Genomic DNA, 16,256 nt, shown 5'->3' on the forward strand with positions numbered 1-16,256 from the left:
CAGATCATTTTAACTTCAAAAGAAATTTCACGCAGCAGATTAGAGCGGAAAAAAAATAGATTAAAAGAAAACGGTTTGGCTCTCACAGTGAAGCCCATGGAAGGCTGTAACAAAGGGCTCGCCTGGCTACCTGTAGGCTCAACTTAACAGGGTTGCGTTTTAAGAATGGGGAGAGCGTTTCCCCTTTAAACAAGGTGGGTTGAGCTTATTTGCAGTTCTCGCTCCTATGGCAACCCAATAGATCAGCAGCATGAATATTCACAATTCACCAAAACGCAACTTGACTATAGATCAGTGATGTCAGCGCTCCTTGGAACGCTCTACTGTATGTTTGCGTGATTTTGTTGCGTTGTTCTAGCGGCAGCTTGGCGGGGGGATTCTGGTTAGGAGAGCATCCTTCGACGTGCATGACCTTTCCCAGGTCTCCATCCCAACGTCCGCCCGCACATCTTTCACATGTCACGCTAAGGTGACTTTCAGGCAGTTTTTTCCACTTTTGCGCACAATGTCGGAGCGCCACAAAGATGCACATTGAGGACGCAGTGGCCAAGCGGACCGCCCAGGCTGTGCGTGAGGACATATGCGAGCAGTCAGGTAGTCTAATGATCAGAATGAGTGTCTCTCGTCTGTTTCAGTGGAGTCACGGCGTTTCTTGTCATGTGTAGCGGGATTTCAGGGACTCCGATTAGCTCCAGTCTAATCGCTCTCACAAACAGATGCGGGGCGCGGGGATGCTGGATGTGTTCGTTACAATACACCCTGGATTTATTTAATTTCCTCCCCTGTGTCTCAATGTCATAATGGACAGGTTGCACTCATCCATGCGTAAAAGGCTCTACAGTTTGCCACAGCACATTGGACAGAAGGCATCCATAATGGGCGAAGGGGAAGACGCAGACAAGGACACCCGGAGGAAGAGTATAAGGATGAAGCCTCTGCCGTCGCCGACCTCTGGGGTAAGCTGCAAAGGCATCGGTGAGACCAAAAGTGGGGAGTCTGTGATCATGGAGACGGACATGGGGAGACCACTGAAGACTAGCTCAAATGGGGACTGCCGGAGATTTCGAGGCAGCCTCTCGTCCATCACCAGTCGGCATGTACACGACTCAGACTCGGCCGAGGCGAGACGCCTCATCACCGAGGGGGATGTCACCCCGAGCGAGGAGAGCCCCCCTGGGGCGATCGGCGACGAGCAGCCGGATGAAGGAGCGCAGGGTGCCAGCGGTGGCGCCCAAACCGACCCTCCAGACCAGCAGGCGGGTTTTATAAAGTTGGATGGCATTGATCAAATTCTACCGGACGACGCTGGATTATATCAAGCCGGGTTCATACACAGGCAGCTGGGAGCGATGCTTCAACCGGGGGTCAACAAGTTCTCCCTGAGGATGTTTGGAAGTGAGAAAGCGGTCGAACGAGAACAAGAGCGAGTCAAATCGGCCGGATTTTGGATAATTCACCCATACAGCGACTTCAGGTAAATTTCAGACACCTCTTTTGGTCTTCTAATGTTAGAAATGAGGCTCCACGGTGTAACGTCGATGCTTTGCGCAGGCCCAGATGTTTATTTTCTTTTCTTTTTAATTCTTCTTCAGGATACTGTGGGGTCTAGGTGGAGCGCGGTTCATTCTTAAATTCTGGGTGGCACTGTATGTTCATTCTGAAAAACAAACATGTTCAAAGTTGTCTCATAGATAATTACAAATAACCCATCTAATAATTAGTGAGCTGACTTTAGCAACATTCTTAACGTATAAGATCATCAACAAAGCATCTCTTTATTGTAGTTGGTGTATACACAAATAATAAGAAAAACGAGTCCATCTATTTGCATCTATTTGACATGTGTGGTAAATATATGTAGATCATTTAAATCATTTACCAAATATGACAGTCAAAATTTTAGGCCTTTACTCCATTTAAGTCTCAACATTGTGTTTTCTCATTATTTTTCATTATGTTTCTACATTTCATTTGAATTTATTTACCAGCATTAAACAGCAATTTCCTCTGCAGTAACAAATTGTGCAGCAAACCTGAACAGAGGAGGTCAGAGAAAAGCTCTGCAGGTTTTGTGCTCTTTTGTTTAGTGTCCTTGGGTTTGTTATTGGCCTTATCTTTGTTGTTCTTTCCTGTAAGATGATTATAGGACTTGCTACAAATTCTTGCTTTTTGGATTTTACTTTGAACTTACAACATACCAATGCATATACAAAAATGTTCCAATTGATCTGCAGCAGATTTTTAGTTAAACACATTTACTGTATGTAAAAGCTAGTAATGTAAACAATGACCCCTGGAATGGATTGAGTCTTGCAGTTATTTATTTGATTAACAGACAGATAACTATAGTTGTACTGCCTTACAGACTGCGTCACCCTCGGTGTTTAATGTATTAAAATGAAACATATTATAGAGATGCTGTTACAGGATCTAAATCTAAATGTCCCTTTTCATGACACTGATGTCTAATTTGACAGGATCATCTGATTAATTAGCAATGATGGTAATGATAATGAGCTGTAATGCAAATCAAATGTATGTTTTCTACCTTATTAAAAAACTGATCTCACTAAAATGAAGGTGAGTGGATAATAGGCCTGGAGAGTTTGTCCGTAAGAAAGATAGCCTTGTTCTGAGAGCAGAAAGTAGTTACATTTATCTGACCTCTGTAGGTGTTTCTGCTTTGACATGTTAGTCACTGCTTAGTGACCTGGGCCTGAAAAGTTGAGTTGGGGATTTTCCTCTGTGGCCAGTCTGTACAATGCCTTAAAAAAGTATTCACGCCCCCTGCACTTTTTCTTTACTTATGGTACAAAAGTGTGAGTCATTTCATGGAGAAAAGTATAAATCATTACAATTGATAAAGAGGAAGAGAAGAATGTGACAAGACAAGATTGTTTTCAGACTTTTTTCAAATAACTGAAAAGTGTGGCTTGCAATTTTAGCTCTCTTTTACTCTGCTACTTCCCTTCTTTTTTTAATTAGTAAAAAAAAGAGTTCACTCTCAAGTTTCTCTGCTGCCTTGCATCAACAAAGTCCCACCGCCCTTCCTCACAACTCTCCATGAACAAGCTCATTTAGACAATGCATGGGTTCCTGGAGTTCACTGTCTTCTCCAAAAATGGAAATAGTGGGGCACAACTACAAGCCTACCAAGACATGGACTTGGGTTTTAATGGACAGTCTCAATAAGAGGGGCATCGATCAGAAATGCAGCCACAACACCTATGGTTACTCTGGTGGAGTAGCAGAGATCCAGGTTTTGCGTTGGAGATTCTAGAAAGGACAACTTGTAGATGTGATTTAATATGTGAACCTAAACCCTGTTGAGACTCCTTGGCAAGTCAGAAAGAGTCAGGAAGAGCTTGAGTTACTTTATAAATAAGAATTGGGAAAAATTTTACACCCCTAAAAATTCGCTTTTGCAGTTGCTGCCAAAATTCTGCAAAGGACTGACTTAGGGAAGCTGAATCTAAATGCAAACCATTGTTTTCAGATTTTTCTTAGATTTCCTTTTTAATTGAAAGCCATTTGCTATTCACTTTTAACTTAATTGGTTCTGGTCTGTTTCACAAAATCAAGGGAAAACACAAAATTTTGTAGTTGATGCATGACATAATCTAGAAAGGTGTAAGTTACATGGATACATTTGCAGGACACTGTGGTGATAATAGAGAGGCATTGTCCAGATTGTCCACATTTCAGTGTATCTTAACCTGGGTTATGAATTTGATATTCTTGAATGATTCCAGTTCAGTTTCACATCAATTATCTGTCCATATTGTGCTTTTTCAGTTTGTCTCTGATAACCGAGCTATAGGCATATTTGAGATTAACATTAATTTGGAAACATAACAAAGTTTGTGCATAGTACTGCAACAAAGCCCATTTCCCTGTTCTTCCCCCAGCTGGTTATGTCTCCTCTGTCCCCATCTGCTCCTTTTCTCACTGTGCTAAATGTCATGAAGAAGGGTGATTTGGGGCTCGGGGAGACTGTCCTGATACCGAAAGGTCAGAAATTTGGCGCAGACTTTTGGATTTGAAGTGTCCTGGAGCAACACGTCTAAAAGAAGACCCTGTTTAACGCCACATTTCGAAAAACAGATGAGAGCGTAGATTTCTTTGAATATGTTCTGCAGAGAAAAAACTTTTTTTTTAAAAAAAGAAAAAGTTTCTTTTCTCTGTTTGGAGTGGATACTGTTGTACAATTAAAGATGTGTTGGTCAGTATATATAGTAGGAACTGGCTTAGTGAATTATAAAAATGACAAAAAGTACTCGTTTGCTCATTATTTAAATAAATTAAACAACATGACTATCTTGTTTGATGCCATATTTCATACTTTAAAAAGAAGCATTCCTTGGACACATTCATCCCACTCTATCAGAGAAAGAGCCAAAGGGTAACTGCAATTACAGTTCCTACAAGCGAATCAGAGGAGAAAGTTTTACTTAAAGTTTGGGCTCCATAAGCTCAAATTAGAGTGTCAGAAAGAATCACAGAGTCATCAGTGCGGTGGAGTTAAGCGAAATCTCCTCTTGTCAAGTTTTGTGTAACACTAAGAAGCAGGGGAGGGGCATCAAATCTTCCAAGGGGGGAAAAAAGCAGATTAAAAATGGCATCATAATCCAATCTACAGCCTCAATTCCAGTCTCAGAGCAGAACCGCCTGCTTCAGGATACTAACAAACTTCTTATTGTGAGCAGATGTGGTCAGTTAAGTGGAGAATCGCTTTTACAACAACCAGTAAAATTAAAACAGGAACAAAAAAACTGGCTGAATGGGCCACATGACAAATACTTCAATCGAGTGCATTTGGTACCTTCACATTTAACTTTTCTCACAAATGCAGGCGTAATTCAGGTTCTAGACTTATGCAGTCTACTGTTTCAGTGGTTTTTGAATGCGTGCATCCACAATAAGCAGTAGAAATGGAGGGACTCAATATAGACAAGAAGACAGGTGTATTGTGCCTACCACTACTGATAAACAATAATAGCAATTATAATCGTAATAATCTCCATTATCATGAAAAAGTACATTAAAAGTGTGAGAAAAACTAATACTATCACAGCTACTGTCATCATTTTAGTGTTTGATTCTTCCACCCAGTACCGGCTCCTCATCTTCATGATAAAAAGGAAGTGATTGTTATTTTCCTACCTGTTTGCACAGAGTCTTTTGATAGGATTATGACAGAGCAGCCGCTTTGTGTAGAGTTTCTAGACAAACGATGAGGCCTAATATTAGGATGCAGCCGTCTTATCGTGAAGAGCCTTTTAATTATCTTGTGATACATAGCCCAGAGGACACATCTGTTAGAAACTCCTCTGAATTTCCCAAGGGAGATTGAAGTGAAGATTTTGCACATTAGAACTTTTTTTCCCCCCACAGTAACGGCTTGATCAAACTTAACGCTGCTACTCACAGAATTGGGTGTGGGGCTCAACTGTCTGTCAGTCAGTTCAATCTTATCATAGCAGTCAAAGCAATCCTTCCATCCATTTACTATTTCTCCAAGAAATACAGTTTTAATTCTGGTTTTAAGAATATATTAAGCTAAAACAGAAATATTTAAGTGAGACAGATTACCAGTTTAAAAAGTTAACCTCATCATTCTTATTCAAATTATAGCTGGGTTATGATTTGTCCTTGGTTGTCATAAATAACAACCAAATAATTTTTCCTGTTATATGAATGAAAAAAAAAATAAACTGCTTAATAGTAAAATTATTTATTGTAAGCTAAAATATTTCTCAAAACCATCCCAAAGTGGAGAACCTTTTCTCTGCATCACAGAAAACACCAACTTTTATTTTTGTAAACCCTAAAATATAATCCTGCTGTATCACAAGATTTTTTCTTCAATATCATATTTTAGATTGTTTTTTTTCTTCAACATCATTTGTGTATAAATGACAGCCTAAAACTCTATTTGAGAAAAAAATCAGTGTGTTAGATCCTTTAGTCATTCATTCATTTATTATAATGACAAGGAGACCTTTTAGAACCTTCTTTTGATTCAGCCTTTCATTTGTTACACAGATTTGCAATTACACTCAGTTTCATTATTGTTTTTAAACAGACATTATAGCAGAGTTGACCTTTTAAACTGTCTTGAGCATCTTATATTACACATTTTACACATCTAAAGACGTGTTCTCTGTTGAGTACCCCATACCTTAAGTGTGCGATTTTCAAAAAGACCTAATCCTGCATGTTCAACGACAGGTTTGGACTCTTCAAACGGATGGAACAAAGCAACTTTACTGTAATACGTTTAGCTTCCTGTTAGCTGCTAAAGTCTCACAGCCTACTTAAAAGTAGCAGCCCAAGGAACAGCTGCCATGTCTCTTTAGAAAATACATTTTCCTTTCTAGGAGCTTTTTACAGCTTTTGTGCATCGTCTGTCTTCATTTTTAAACATCTCACGGATACTCAGAATATCTTTGGGCTTAGCTCTAAAGGGCTGCACATACTCCACTAGAAAAGAGAAGTGTATTCTTTTACTTGAGGTGGCAAAAATGACAGCGTTCCTTCTGGCCAGGGCATTTTATAACTCCTGGGAAGTCCTCGTATGTACCTAGCAGTGCAGCATTTGTCAGTGTGGTAACCATGCACACCTCAAATTTCTTATCAATCACAAAATATCTGTTGGACATGACACAACAAGAAAATTCTACTCTGAGGATGTGACGAGAACAAGCCGCAAAAACTCCCAAATCAAGTCTGCAAAACAGAATGATGTAATTTTTCTTCTTGCAGACCTGGGAGAGAAGTTTTGTCTTTGGTCTTGCAAAGACAATGCCTCTCAGTTGTGACTGGAAGCTCAGTCACAACTTCTACTCTGTTCTGTCTGTGCAGCATGGTAGCACTTTTGTATGATTTGTTGGTTTAGCTGAAGAAAGACTTTTAGTTTCTGAATGTCTGGTTACTGATAATTGATTAAAATCATGCGGTTATATGAACCAGTTTCTCATCTTTACTTTTAGGGCACTAAAGATTAAACAAAAAAGAATAATTTACCTCTGGGGGATTGTTTGTATTAATTCCCATATTATATTCTGATAGAGTTATTTCATTTTCAAGACAGTCTGTGTGTTCTCTGAGACATTGGGGGAATTGCTACTATCTCCTTTAAGAATATCTTTTTGCTATACGTTCATCCACCATCCACGCCAGACAGTGATGATTACTTATGGTACGAGAATATCCATTGTGTGTGTGTGTGTGTGTGTGTGGGGGTGTGTGTGTGTGTGTACTATTCTTATGTACAAATGAGATCAGCATCCTCTTGTTCAGCCAGGTTGATTACAGTTGATTTGAGAGTGTAGCTTGGTATTGATTTGTTTGGTTCACAGGAGGAAAAAGCTTTTCATTGACGGAGCAACATGCTCTGTTGCAACAATAATGATCCCATTTCCTTTTTCTGGTAGTGGCAGGATTGAGGGTGAAGTAAGCAAAGGTCAGCATGAGGTCCTTTAAAAGTTTAGAGAGCAAAGTGAAAACATGAACCATATGTTCTTGCCATGCAATGTTAATCTTCATGGGAAGGAAAAAAAAGGCAGTTTTGAGCTGCGTAGGATGAATAGCACCCTTTCCTTTTCCGTCTCCATAAAATAATTCCTTCTTTAATGTAGCGAGGGCAAAACATGGGGATTACAGATGGTTCTGGCTAGGCCTGAAAGTGGGGTAATCAAAATAGGCTGCTGTGCTCATCTACTGATATTAGGAGCCAAGAGATTATTACAGCACAATTTATTTAATGGAGGGAGCCCAGGGAGGATGTACATGGCCAAAGGGTGGAAGGTTGCCTGTTAAAGGATGGAAGGATGAACGCTACCAGGCACACTTACGTGACAGAGTAACATCAGCACATAAGATTAGGATCCCTTTTCTTTTTTTCATTTCAGGTGCTTTACTTGCCCCAGGCAGTGTGTCATTTCCTAGTGTTTCTTATATTGAGCAGAAACTACTTTTAACCTTGACAAACTGATGGTAATCTGAAGGTGTGAATAATTTGATTGATTAGACCTGATATGGGTTTGAAAGTAGAAAGTCCTTCCTAAAACATTTTCTGTTAAATGCAACACGCCACCCATTTCACATTTGATTGATTGATTCTGGTCACCTGACAAATGTAATGTTGCATGTCTTTCCTTCCTCACAATGCTTCGCCTTAAAACATCGATTTATAATCTGTCTAGGTAGACATGCCACACTAATCTGCCAAAACCAAATCTGGAATTTTTGCTTTTTGAATATCATTTTGTATCATTATTAATTGTTTATCCCTTTCATAATCTGCTATTGTCCCACTGACCAGGGGTAAACAGTCAATTTTATTACAAGTCAGACAGGCAGAGAGCAGAGAATTGAAGGGAAACAATGTTTTTCAATCTATAAAATGTGGATATAATTGTAGACTTAATTTGAAAAATACCTAATTCAGACATACATCTGTTTTTTCAGATGTATGTCTGAATTAACAGACATAGATCTTTTTTCCTCCCTATCTGACATTAAATTTGAGCAAACTTCTCTTGTTTTAGGTCATGTCTTCAAATTCAGAAGTTTGCATACAGAATGATAACTATTACTGCCTTTAAACAAAGAAGGAAAGCCTGGATGTTGATGTCATGACTTTGGAAACTTCTGATAGATTAAGTGATTGGATCCACACCTGTGGATGTATTTTGAGGCTACAGATTCAACGCACTGCTTCCTTGTTGGCACGATGGGAAAGTCAAAAGATCAGCCAAGATATCAGGAAGAGAATTGTGGAGCTGCAGAAATCTGGTTTATTGGAAAAATGAATTGCAGGAATTGACTTGGAGAAATTGACTTGATTTATGTAATTGACTGGACTTCCTTAGACAGATAACTTTACACCAAAAGGCATTATATTTTCAGTAGAATTTGGATCAAATTGCAATAGCATTTTGAAGGTGGTCTATTTAGACAAGTTTAGCTGTATTACTGTTAAAATTGCATTTTTCAGTTAATTGGTTATATGAATTGTACAAAGTATAGTCTGTTTTAAAATTTGTCTCAATAAGATTTTCCCGGATTAATAAAAAAATATATATATAAAGTCAAATCAAATGTGTGCAAGTTTAAGCAATTATTTATCTTCAACTATAATTTGTACTTTAGTTGGATAAAAAAAAAATTATAATCAGAGATTCAACTTTAAAATTTTCCATATAAAACACATATTTTGTGCTTGAACATATTGCAACCTACAATCAACCTCTGCATATATTCTAAAGTCTTCCACTAGTTATTTTTGCGCCCAGACATTTTGCTGTATCCAGTACATACGAGCTGACCTTTCGCAGACCTGCCCGTGTCTCAGGTGGATTCTCACACCCTCTGTCCTTCTGAAATTGGATTGTTCTTTTTCCTGTTTGCCGAGATGTGAATCTGGCACCAATTTGCTGCTCCAGGGTTCAGACACAACAAGAGAGTGGTAATATTAAGAAGCTTTTAAATTTAATCTAACCCACTCCATGTTGCAAAGTCAACACCACTAGCAGATTATGTGGTTAAAGTCGGAGGCAATTAGTTGACTTTGCCAGAAGTACTATGTGTGGGTTAGTAATTCTGGCGTCTTTGTGTAAGAGTGCTTGGTCTTGAAATATATTTATATATAAATCAATAAATTTATATATAAAATATATAAATTTTATATATAAAATGCAGAACAATTTTTTATTTTTAGTTGAAATATGATAATGCTCTTGATCTGCAGACATATGTGTCCCTGAATGAGTGGTGAAAGTAAACCACTCTCACAGATATTGGAGTTTTTGAGTTGACTGATGCTCTTTTGAAACATTCTGGCTTCTCTTGCAGTGCATCTTTGCTACAAGAAGGATTTCAGCTAAGCATAAGAATGATCTCTTGTTTGTTGGTGGAACTATTAAATACCAGGAATGTCAACCTGATATTCAGAGAGCTTTCAAATTACAACACGTTCTCTCATTTTTTGCTAATTTATTTATTGAGCAGCAACACAAAACTGTATAGCTAAATCTTAATCTAGTTTGTCTTTATAAGTTTCAAGCTTTGTGGACATGACAAGTCCAACTGGTTAGCAACATTTTGGAAAGAATCTATGTTCTCTTGGTTTTACAGTTTTGTTGTTGCTTGCTGAAAACAATTTTGCTTTGAAACAATTTTTTACCTGTTGAGATCTAAAAACGAAAGGTTGATTATATCTTTTTTTTTTCATTTGAATTGTTTCAGAAATTCAAATCACAAAAATCAGCACCACAGCACTGCACACAGTGCTATCAAAACTAAATTTAACACACCCATATTTAGTGTGTTTAGTATAAACATTAATATTTTGGATAGTTAAGGACATCATTTGTGTGCACTAAGATGTCATTGTCACCAAATGTAAAAGTGCAGCAGGGACATTTTGAAAAACAGGTAAAATGGGTGAAAGGTTAAATCTAGTATTTTTTGTAATTTTTTTAGAAAAGAAAAGACAAGTTTATTTCTGTAATGTCATTCATGCACAACACAATCCAAGGTGCTTAAAAGAACACTTAATATGCCATAAACACAAAAACACTGCAAAGATCTTAGTGACAAATTTAAATCCAGCCCTTAAAAGCCCTAGTCCAGTTTTTTTAACAAGTATTATTTTCAAAGTACACAAGTTTGCAATTAGACATTTACAGCAGGGGACCTCTTCACATTTTGCAGTTTACTAACATGCAGTGAGGGTGAAGTGTTGTAGAAATGTGGGGTCGCCACTCTAAAATGACCTAAGACCACGGTGCAGAAAAATGTGTGTTTGTGTGAGCGTGTGTGTGGGTGGGTAGCTGTTGCGATTTACAGGAAAAGCTTACTTGGATCAATATGTTTGGCCTGGTCGTGCCACATGCTGGGTGTCTAGTAGACAGACAAATATCTGCATTATGAGACAAGCAGTGGTGAAAGACAGATCGTTCTGTCTCCTCTACGGCGAGGTGGCACTCCTGATTTATCAGCTCTATCTTCATAGTCAATATCATGTCCTCTTTTTCTCCATGCAGGTTTCAAATCAAAATGGGCGGCTGCCATGAAGCTGATGTGTAATAATTAAAATCTTGGTGGTGTTCAGTATAGTCAAAATAATGTAGAAATTACGGAGCTAATGCATTAAAATAAATTTGCTTTTAAAATGTAATCTAAGTTTTTAACTTTATATAAGTAACACACACACACACACAAAAAAAACTTTGTTAAAGGTAAATGAAACGCAGCCTAATTTTCCTTTATCCTTTAAATTTATGATTTAAAAAAAAAAGTTCTGTTACTCTTGAGAAACCTAAAATAAAAAAGTCCTAATTCTCACAACACATACAGTGCCTCACAAAAAGTATTCATACCTGTTGGAATATCAAACATTTTCTCACACTGCAACCACAAATACCGGGCATGGAGAGCATGATTTGACCCAGGACAACAATCCTAGACATACAGGTCATACAAGTCAAATGTCTTCAGTGAAAGCATTAGTGAATGTATCCTGCTACAGTACGGGGATTTATGAAATTCTGTCCCTCACAACACATTTGTTGAAGGGTATCAGAAATTAAGTTCAACATTTTGTTTGATGACCCTTATTACACTGCAAAAGCTTAGAAAATAATTTATCTTAAGACAGTTCTTGTATGAACTTGGAAAATGTAGGACCACTGACATCTTTTACACGAGTGATTGAACATCAAAGCTAACCCTTCGAACCAGGATGCTAGTGGTCTGGTGGATCAAAAAAGTAAGCTTACAGGCCTAAGGTCAGTGCTCACTACTCCAGATAAATGAACACACCAGGGAATGTTCTGTACTTTCATTTTTTCTTAGTCCAACTATAGTGACCAAAACCTCACTAAAACCTTTATTTCTTTCTTGTTTTATTACTGTGAGAACCTTATCTCATGTAAGGGTAGTGGAAAAATTGTGATTTAGGGATGTTTGCTGAATTATGGTCAGGATATTTTTTACTAAGTTGATGTAATAAACGAAATGCACAGGTGGATTTATCAAAACATTGTTCCTCCAATATGACAGGAAATCTAATGACTACTACTCTTTGTAGATTTGAAGGTCTACTTTACGTACCTTCCCTAAATCTTGGTAGCCCTTGCATGTTGGTAATAAAGTCATATGCATTCTTATTTATCTAAACTTTATTTATTTAAAACATTTTATGTCACATCCCTTCTGCTGCGTCTCAGTCTTTGATGTGTCATTGAAAATTTCCAGTATCAGTGGTGAAAGTGGCACTGGTGCAGCTGGCAACAGGGCCAGGTGGAGATTATGTACACAGTGTACACAGTGACCAGATCCAGGTTTTGTGCATTGTTTTAGCATCTAATTTGTAATAAGAAGGTCCACAAATCCATCTCTCATTGTTTGGTTTACCAGTAATTCCTGAGCAACAGCTGGTTGAGGGAAAGATTATTGGCTGGTGCTTTCTTGGCTAGAGGGTTGCTGCCATTTGACCCTTAAACGAAAATAAAGCCCCTGAGGGAGATAACATTATATACTAATAAGACACAAATGCAGTTAGAGGCAAGACATTTGGCCACCTGGTGGATAACTGCTGCTTAGTGAAATTCTATATTTTATTTGCTGACTATAGTCTGCTTTGCAGTCTAGTTTCCCTCTGCAAAGAAACATACAAGGAACCATGACTTAGCTACTTCAGAGACATTGTTCTGACTGCATTTGTTCACATTAAAAAATGACTGGAGACTTTTAAATGTAGCGCTATAGCAGTTTATCCGACGCTTTAAAAAGTTTGCTTCTGAGCTGTCCAAACATCGTCCTGTGACACATTTCTGCACAGGTGGAAATTTGCACTATTTGAGTGCATCTTTGAAGTGGATAGCCACGTTGGAAGCTTGTAATTTTCTGCCTGTTTTATTTTTGAATATGAGTGGAGTTTGTTATATTGCTTAATTTTTAATTATAGTTCTGCTGATTTGAAATTAGACAGCAGAGTGGGGTGCTTGTTAGTGCTGTCCCCTGAAGCTAAACAATTCCCAGCCATGCTTTGGGCAGAGTTTGGATGGCTCCCTGTGGTTGCTTTGAATTCCTGCAGATTCTCCTGATTCTTCCCACAGAGTTAGGTGAGAAGGGGATTCTGAACTGACACTCGGAGTTGTTTGTTCTGGCAGCACTGTTTGTCTCTAACGGACTGGCCAGAATCCCTGTGTAAACATGGCCATGACCACTGGAATTGGTTCCAGACCAGCCAGGACCATCAGTGGGATAAAATCAAATGTGGAAAAGTGTAAATTTTGCTTTCTCTGTTTATTGTCCTGGGAGAAATAATTTTAAAAATCTGATAAAATTGTGTTCTAATATAGTAATGCGAAACTCTAACGGATGACATTTTCAAACTGAAAAAGTGAAAGAATGGTTTAGAGATTGTACATTTTTCTATCCTATCATTGATTCCAAAGCAGCGTAACAAATAGCAGTATACAAGTATGTTTGTTTAAATTAAATTAATGTGTGCTGTTTGGCCTTACAGTTGCATAACTTGCTGGAATTGATGTATTAAACTAGCCTGTATGATAATGGGTCATTTATTATTTTTAGCCCATTTGTGTTTGTGGGATCTGATTGTATGCGCTGAGAAGTTTTGTAAAAAGACTGATTCATTTTTATATATTTTTTGTGAATATTATCATTATCACAATGAATTACACATAATTTTTTTAGGTTTCTATCGTTCACACCTGGTTGTTAATTCATTTTCAAACTCATAAGTAAATTAGTTTATGCTTGAAATTGTAATTTGAATATTCAGATGGTTAATTTACTGTTATCTGAAAAGAGCATTTAGCCGTATCCTGGAACCATCACATATGGTGGCACTTGAACCACAGACTGCAGCTGCAGTCCAAAGCTTTTGAATCTTTATCAAACTCTTAAATGAGCTTTGCTTCACAATCCCCCAAAGGCTTTGGTTGTCCCTTCTTGTGTGTCTTTTTTCCTTCCACTCAACTTTCAACAAATGGGCTCAGACACAGGCAGCTTCTTTAACAGTGTGTCGGGTAAGCCACACATGGTGTTTGTGACTCTACTGTTAAGCCTGCAGCCATCACCTTGACTGTATTGGAGGACAGTTCTGCAAAATCTTTTTTATTGGTCTTTTGTAATATTCAAATTTTCACATTTACTGAATTTTGAACTAACCATAGCTGTAAGCTATAATCATCAAAAATAGTGGTAATAAATGCCTGAAGCATATCACCATGTCTGTAACCTATATAATAAATTAGATTCTTCTTGACTAACTTGCCAATAACACAACAGTTTATTGAATTGGCCCTGTGTATTTTAATTAATTTAATTTTAATTAATTATGGCAGATATGTTTATGCCTCAGCTTTGATTCTAAGAAAGCTCTTGCAGTCTCGCAGATTTAAAAATATATTAACAAGAAGGATTAAGTTGTGTTGAATCATAACACCATAAAGCACATGTTGCACTTTAACCATATTGCAGGTTACATTTAATTTACATATTACACAGACAACAAGTCTTTTACTTTAATGTCCCCCCAGCAGTCTACTTATAATCTTGTAAATGGATCTCTTTAAGCGGTGTTTGGTGGGTTTGGCTCCCTTCAGCAGATTTTATTTCTCCTCTCCCGTCTGTGAGCAGTTAGTAAATCCCCCTGTTTTCTCTTAGGCTAAGGTTGGGGAGATTTTCCTCGACCTCTGATGAAATCTTCTTAGCATAGGTTTGATAAAACACTGTGCGTCTCCTATATATAGCTACCTATGACTGCATTGCCCCAGTGTCACTGATGTGCATGCACTGTGCCTGTTGGCGGTGCAGGGCAAGGGCAGAGCTGTTATGACAGTTTATTGGAACTGGTGACAAACAGAAATAGGATTAACCCTTTTAACCTGATTTTTTTTTTTTTTTATCCAGACTCTCAAGTCTTGCTGTGTGAGTTTTCCAACTCACTCATTTAAACCTAATATGTTGCACTTTCATGACAGCATAAACAAAATGATAATATTCACAAAATATATTTTTTATAAAGTAGTTTTCAGGTTAAGTGTGACAAAGATTACCTCTCTCTGTGACTAAGTGTATCTTATGTAAAATTAAGTTATTCCTTTTGCACAAGAACCTTTTGTGCTTATTTTTTATTTATTCATCTTTATTAATTCATTGTTGCTTGGCAATGGGCTTAATGTGGTTTTGTCCGCTATTATTCAAGTTTACAATTTTTAGCTGTTTTCTTTTAAAATTTACATCCAATTTAGCTCTATACTGGGGATCAAATCTAAGAATGTGAATAATTTGATCAAGAAGAATATGTTATTGCTAAGATTGGGCTTGACTCACTATTCCAGTGTGGAAAGATTATATAATATGCAGGTTCAACGATTTTAAAAACATGACTAGGTTTGAAATTTTAAATTTATTATGTATTATTTCTAACCAACCTTTTCAGGGTGTACCCTGCCTGTCACCCAGGCCTATGCACCCCCCGTGTAAGGAAAAAACTCATACACACGGCAACCCATAGTTGTTCTTGGGTGCGTGTGTGTACGTGTGTGTGTGTGCGCGCGATTGTTTATTCTGTGTCTGTGTTGCCCTGCGATGGACTAGCAACCTGTCCAGGATGTGCCCACCTTCTTGTCCAATGATTTCTGGAAATAACCAACAGCCCCCTCATGACACTGCAAGGCTAAGTGGGGTCAAACATGAAATAGATAGACCGATAGCAGAATTTTAAAATATCTTCTTTTACACATGCCCACCTGTTCTTGAGCTAAGAACTGATGTAATATTCCCAGTATATTTAACACATATTTATTCAATTTCTCTGAAACTTCTCAGTTTAAATTTAGGCTACTCTAAGAAGTGAGCTTGCGTCTTGGTCGGGTTGTGTGAGGGAACTCTTACAGTTCCTTGTAGGTAGAAGACCAGCCGGGTGAGGAGAAGGAGAGAGGCTTATCATGTAGTAAGAGGCACTTTAAGAGTGTCAACATGTTCCTCCTGTCCCTGGTCACTCCACTAGAGAGTAGAGTGGGCTGTGGCTCCATCTCTTCAGACGGTGAAATGTCACCGCTACCAGACTCTGAGCATCATGGCACGATTTGTAGGAGCTGTTTTGCAACTGTGCATGCTCAGCGTTTTTTGGGGGGCTTTATTTTATAAAAGTTTCTTCTATGGTCATATGATATAGTCTTTTTCATGATGTTTGAATTTTCAAATGGTAT

General features: G+C 37.9%; 1 protein-coding gene across 1 annotated transcript in view; it reads left to right on the forward strand.

The window, feature by feature from the left end:
• The first annotated feature begins 247 nt into the window (after positions 1-247).
• hcn4 (hyperpolarization activated cyclic nucleotide-gated potassium channel 4) overlaps positions 248-16,256 on the forward strand; it is a 71,771-nt gene continuing 55,762 nt past the window's right edge. Inside the window, exons 1-2 of the mRNA XM_007576088.2 lie at positions 248-594; positions 809-1,474. Of these exons, the coding sequence (XP_007576150.2) occupies positions 581-594; positions 809-1,474 (680 nt within the window). The 5' untranslated portion in view covers positions 248-580. The remainder of the gene's footprint in view (positions 595-808; positions 1,475-16,256) is intronic.

This window comes from Poecilia formosa, unplaced genomic scaffold, assembly GCF_000485575.1.
Source record: "Poecilia formosa unplaced genomic scaffold, Poecilia_formosa-5.1.2 Scaffold396, whole genome shotgun sequence".
NCBI lineage: Eukaryota > Metazoa > Chordata > Actinopteri > Cyprinodontiformes > Poeciliidae > Poecilia > Poecilia formosa.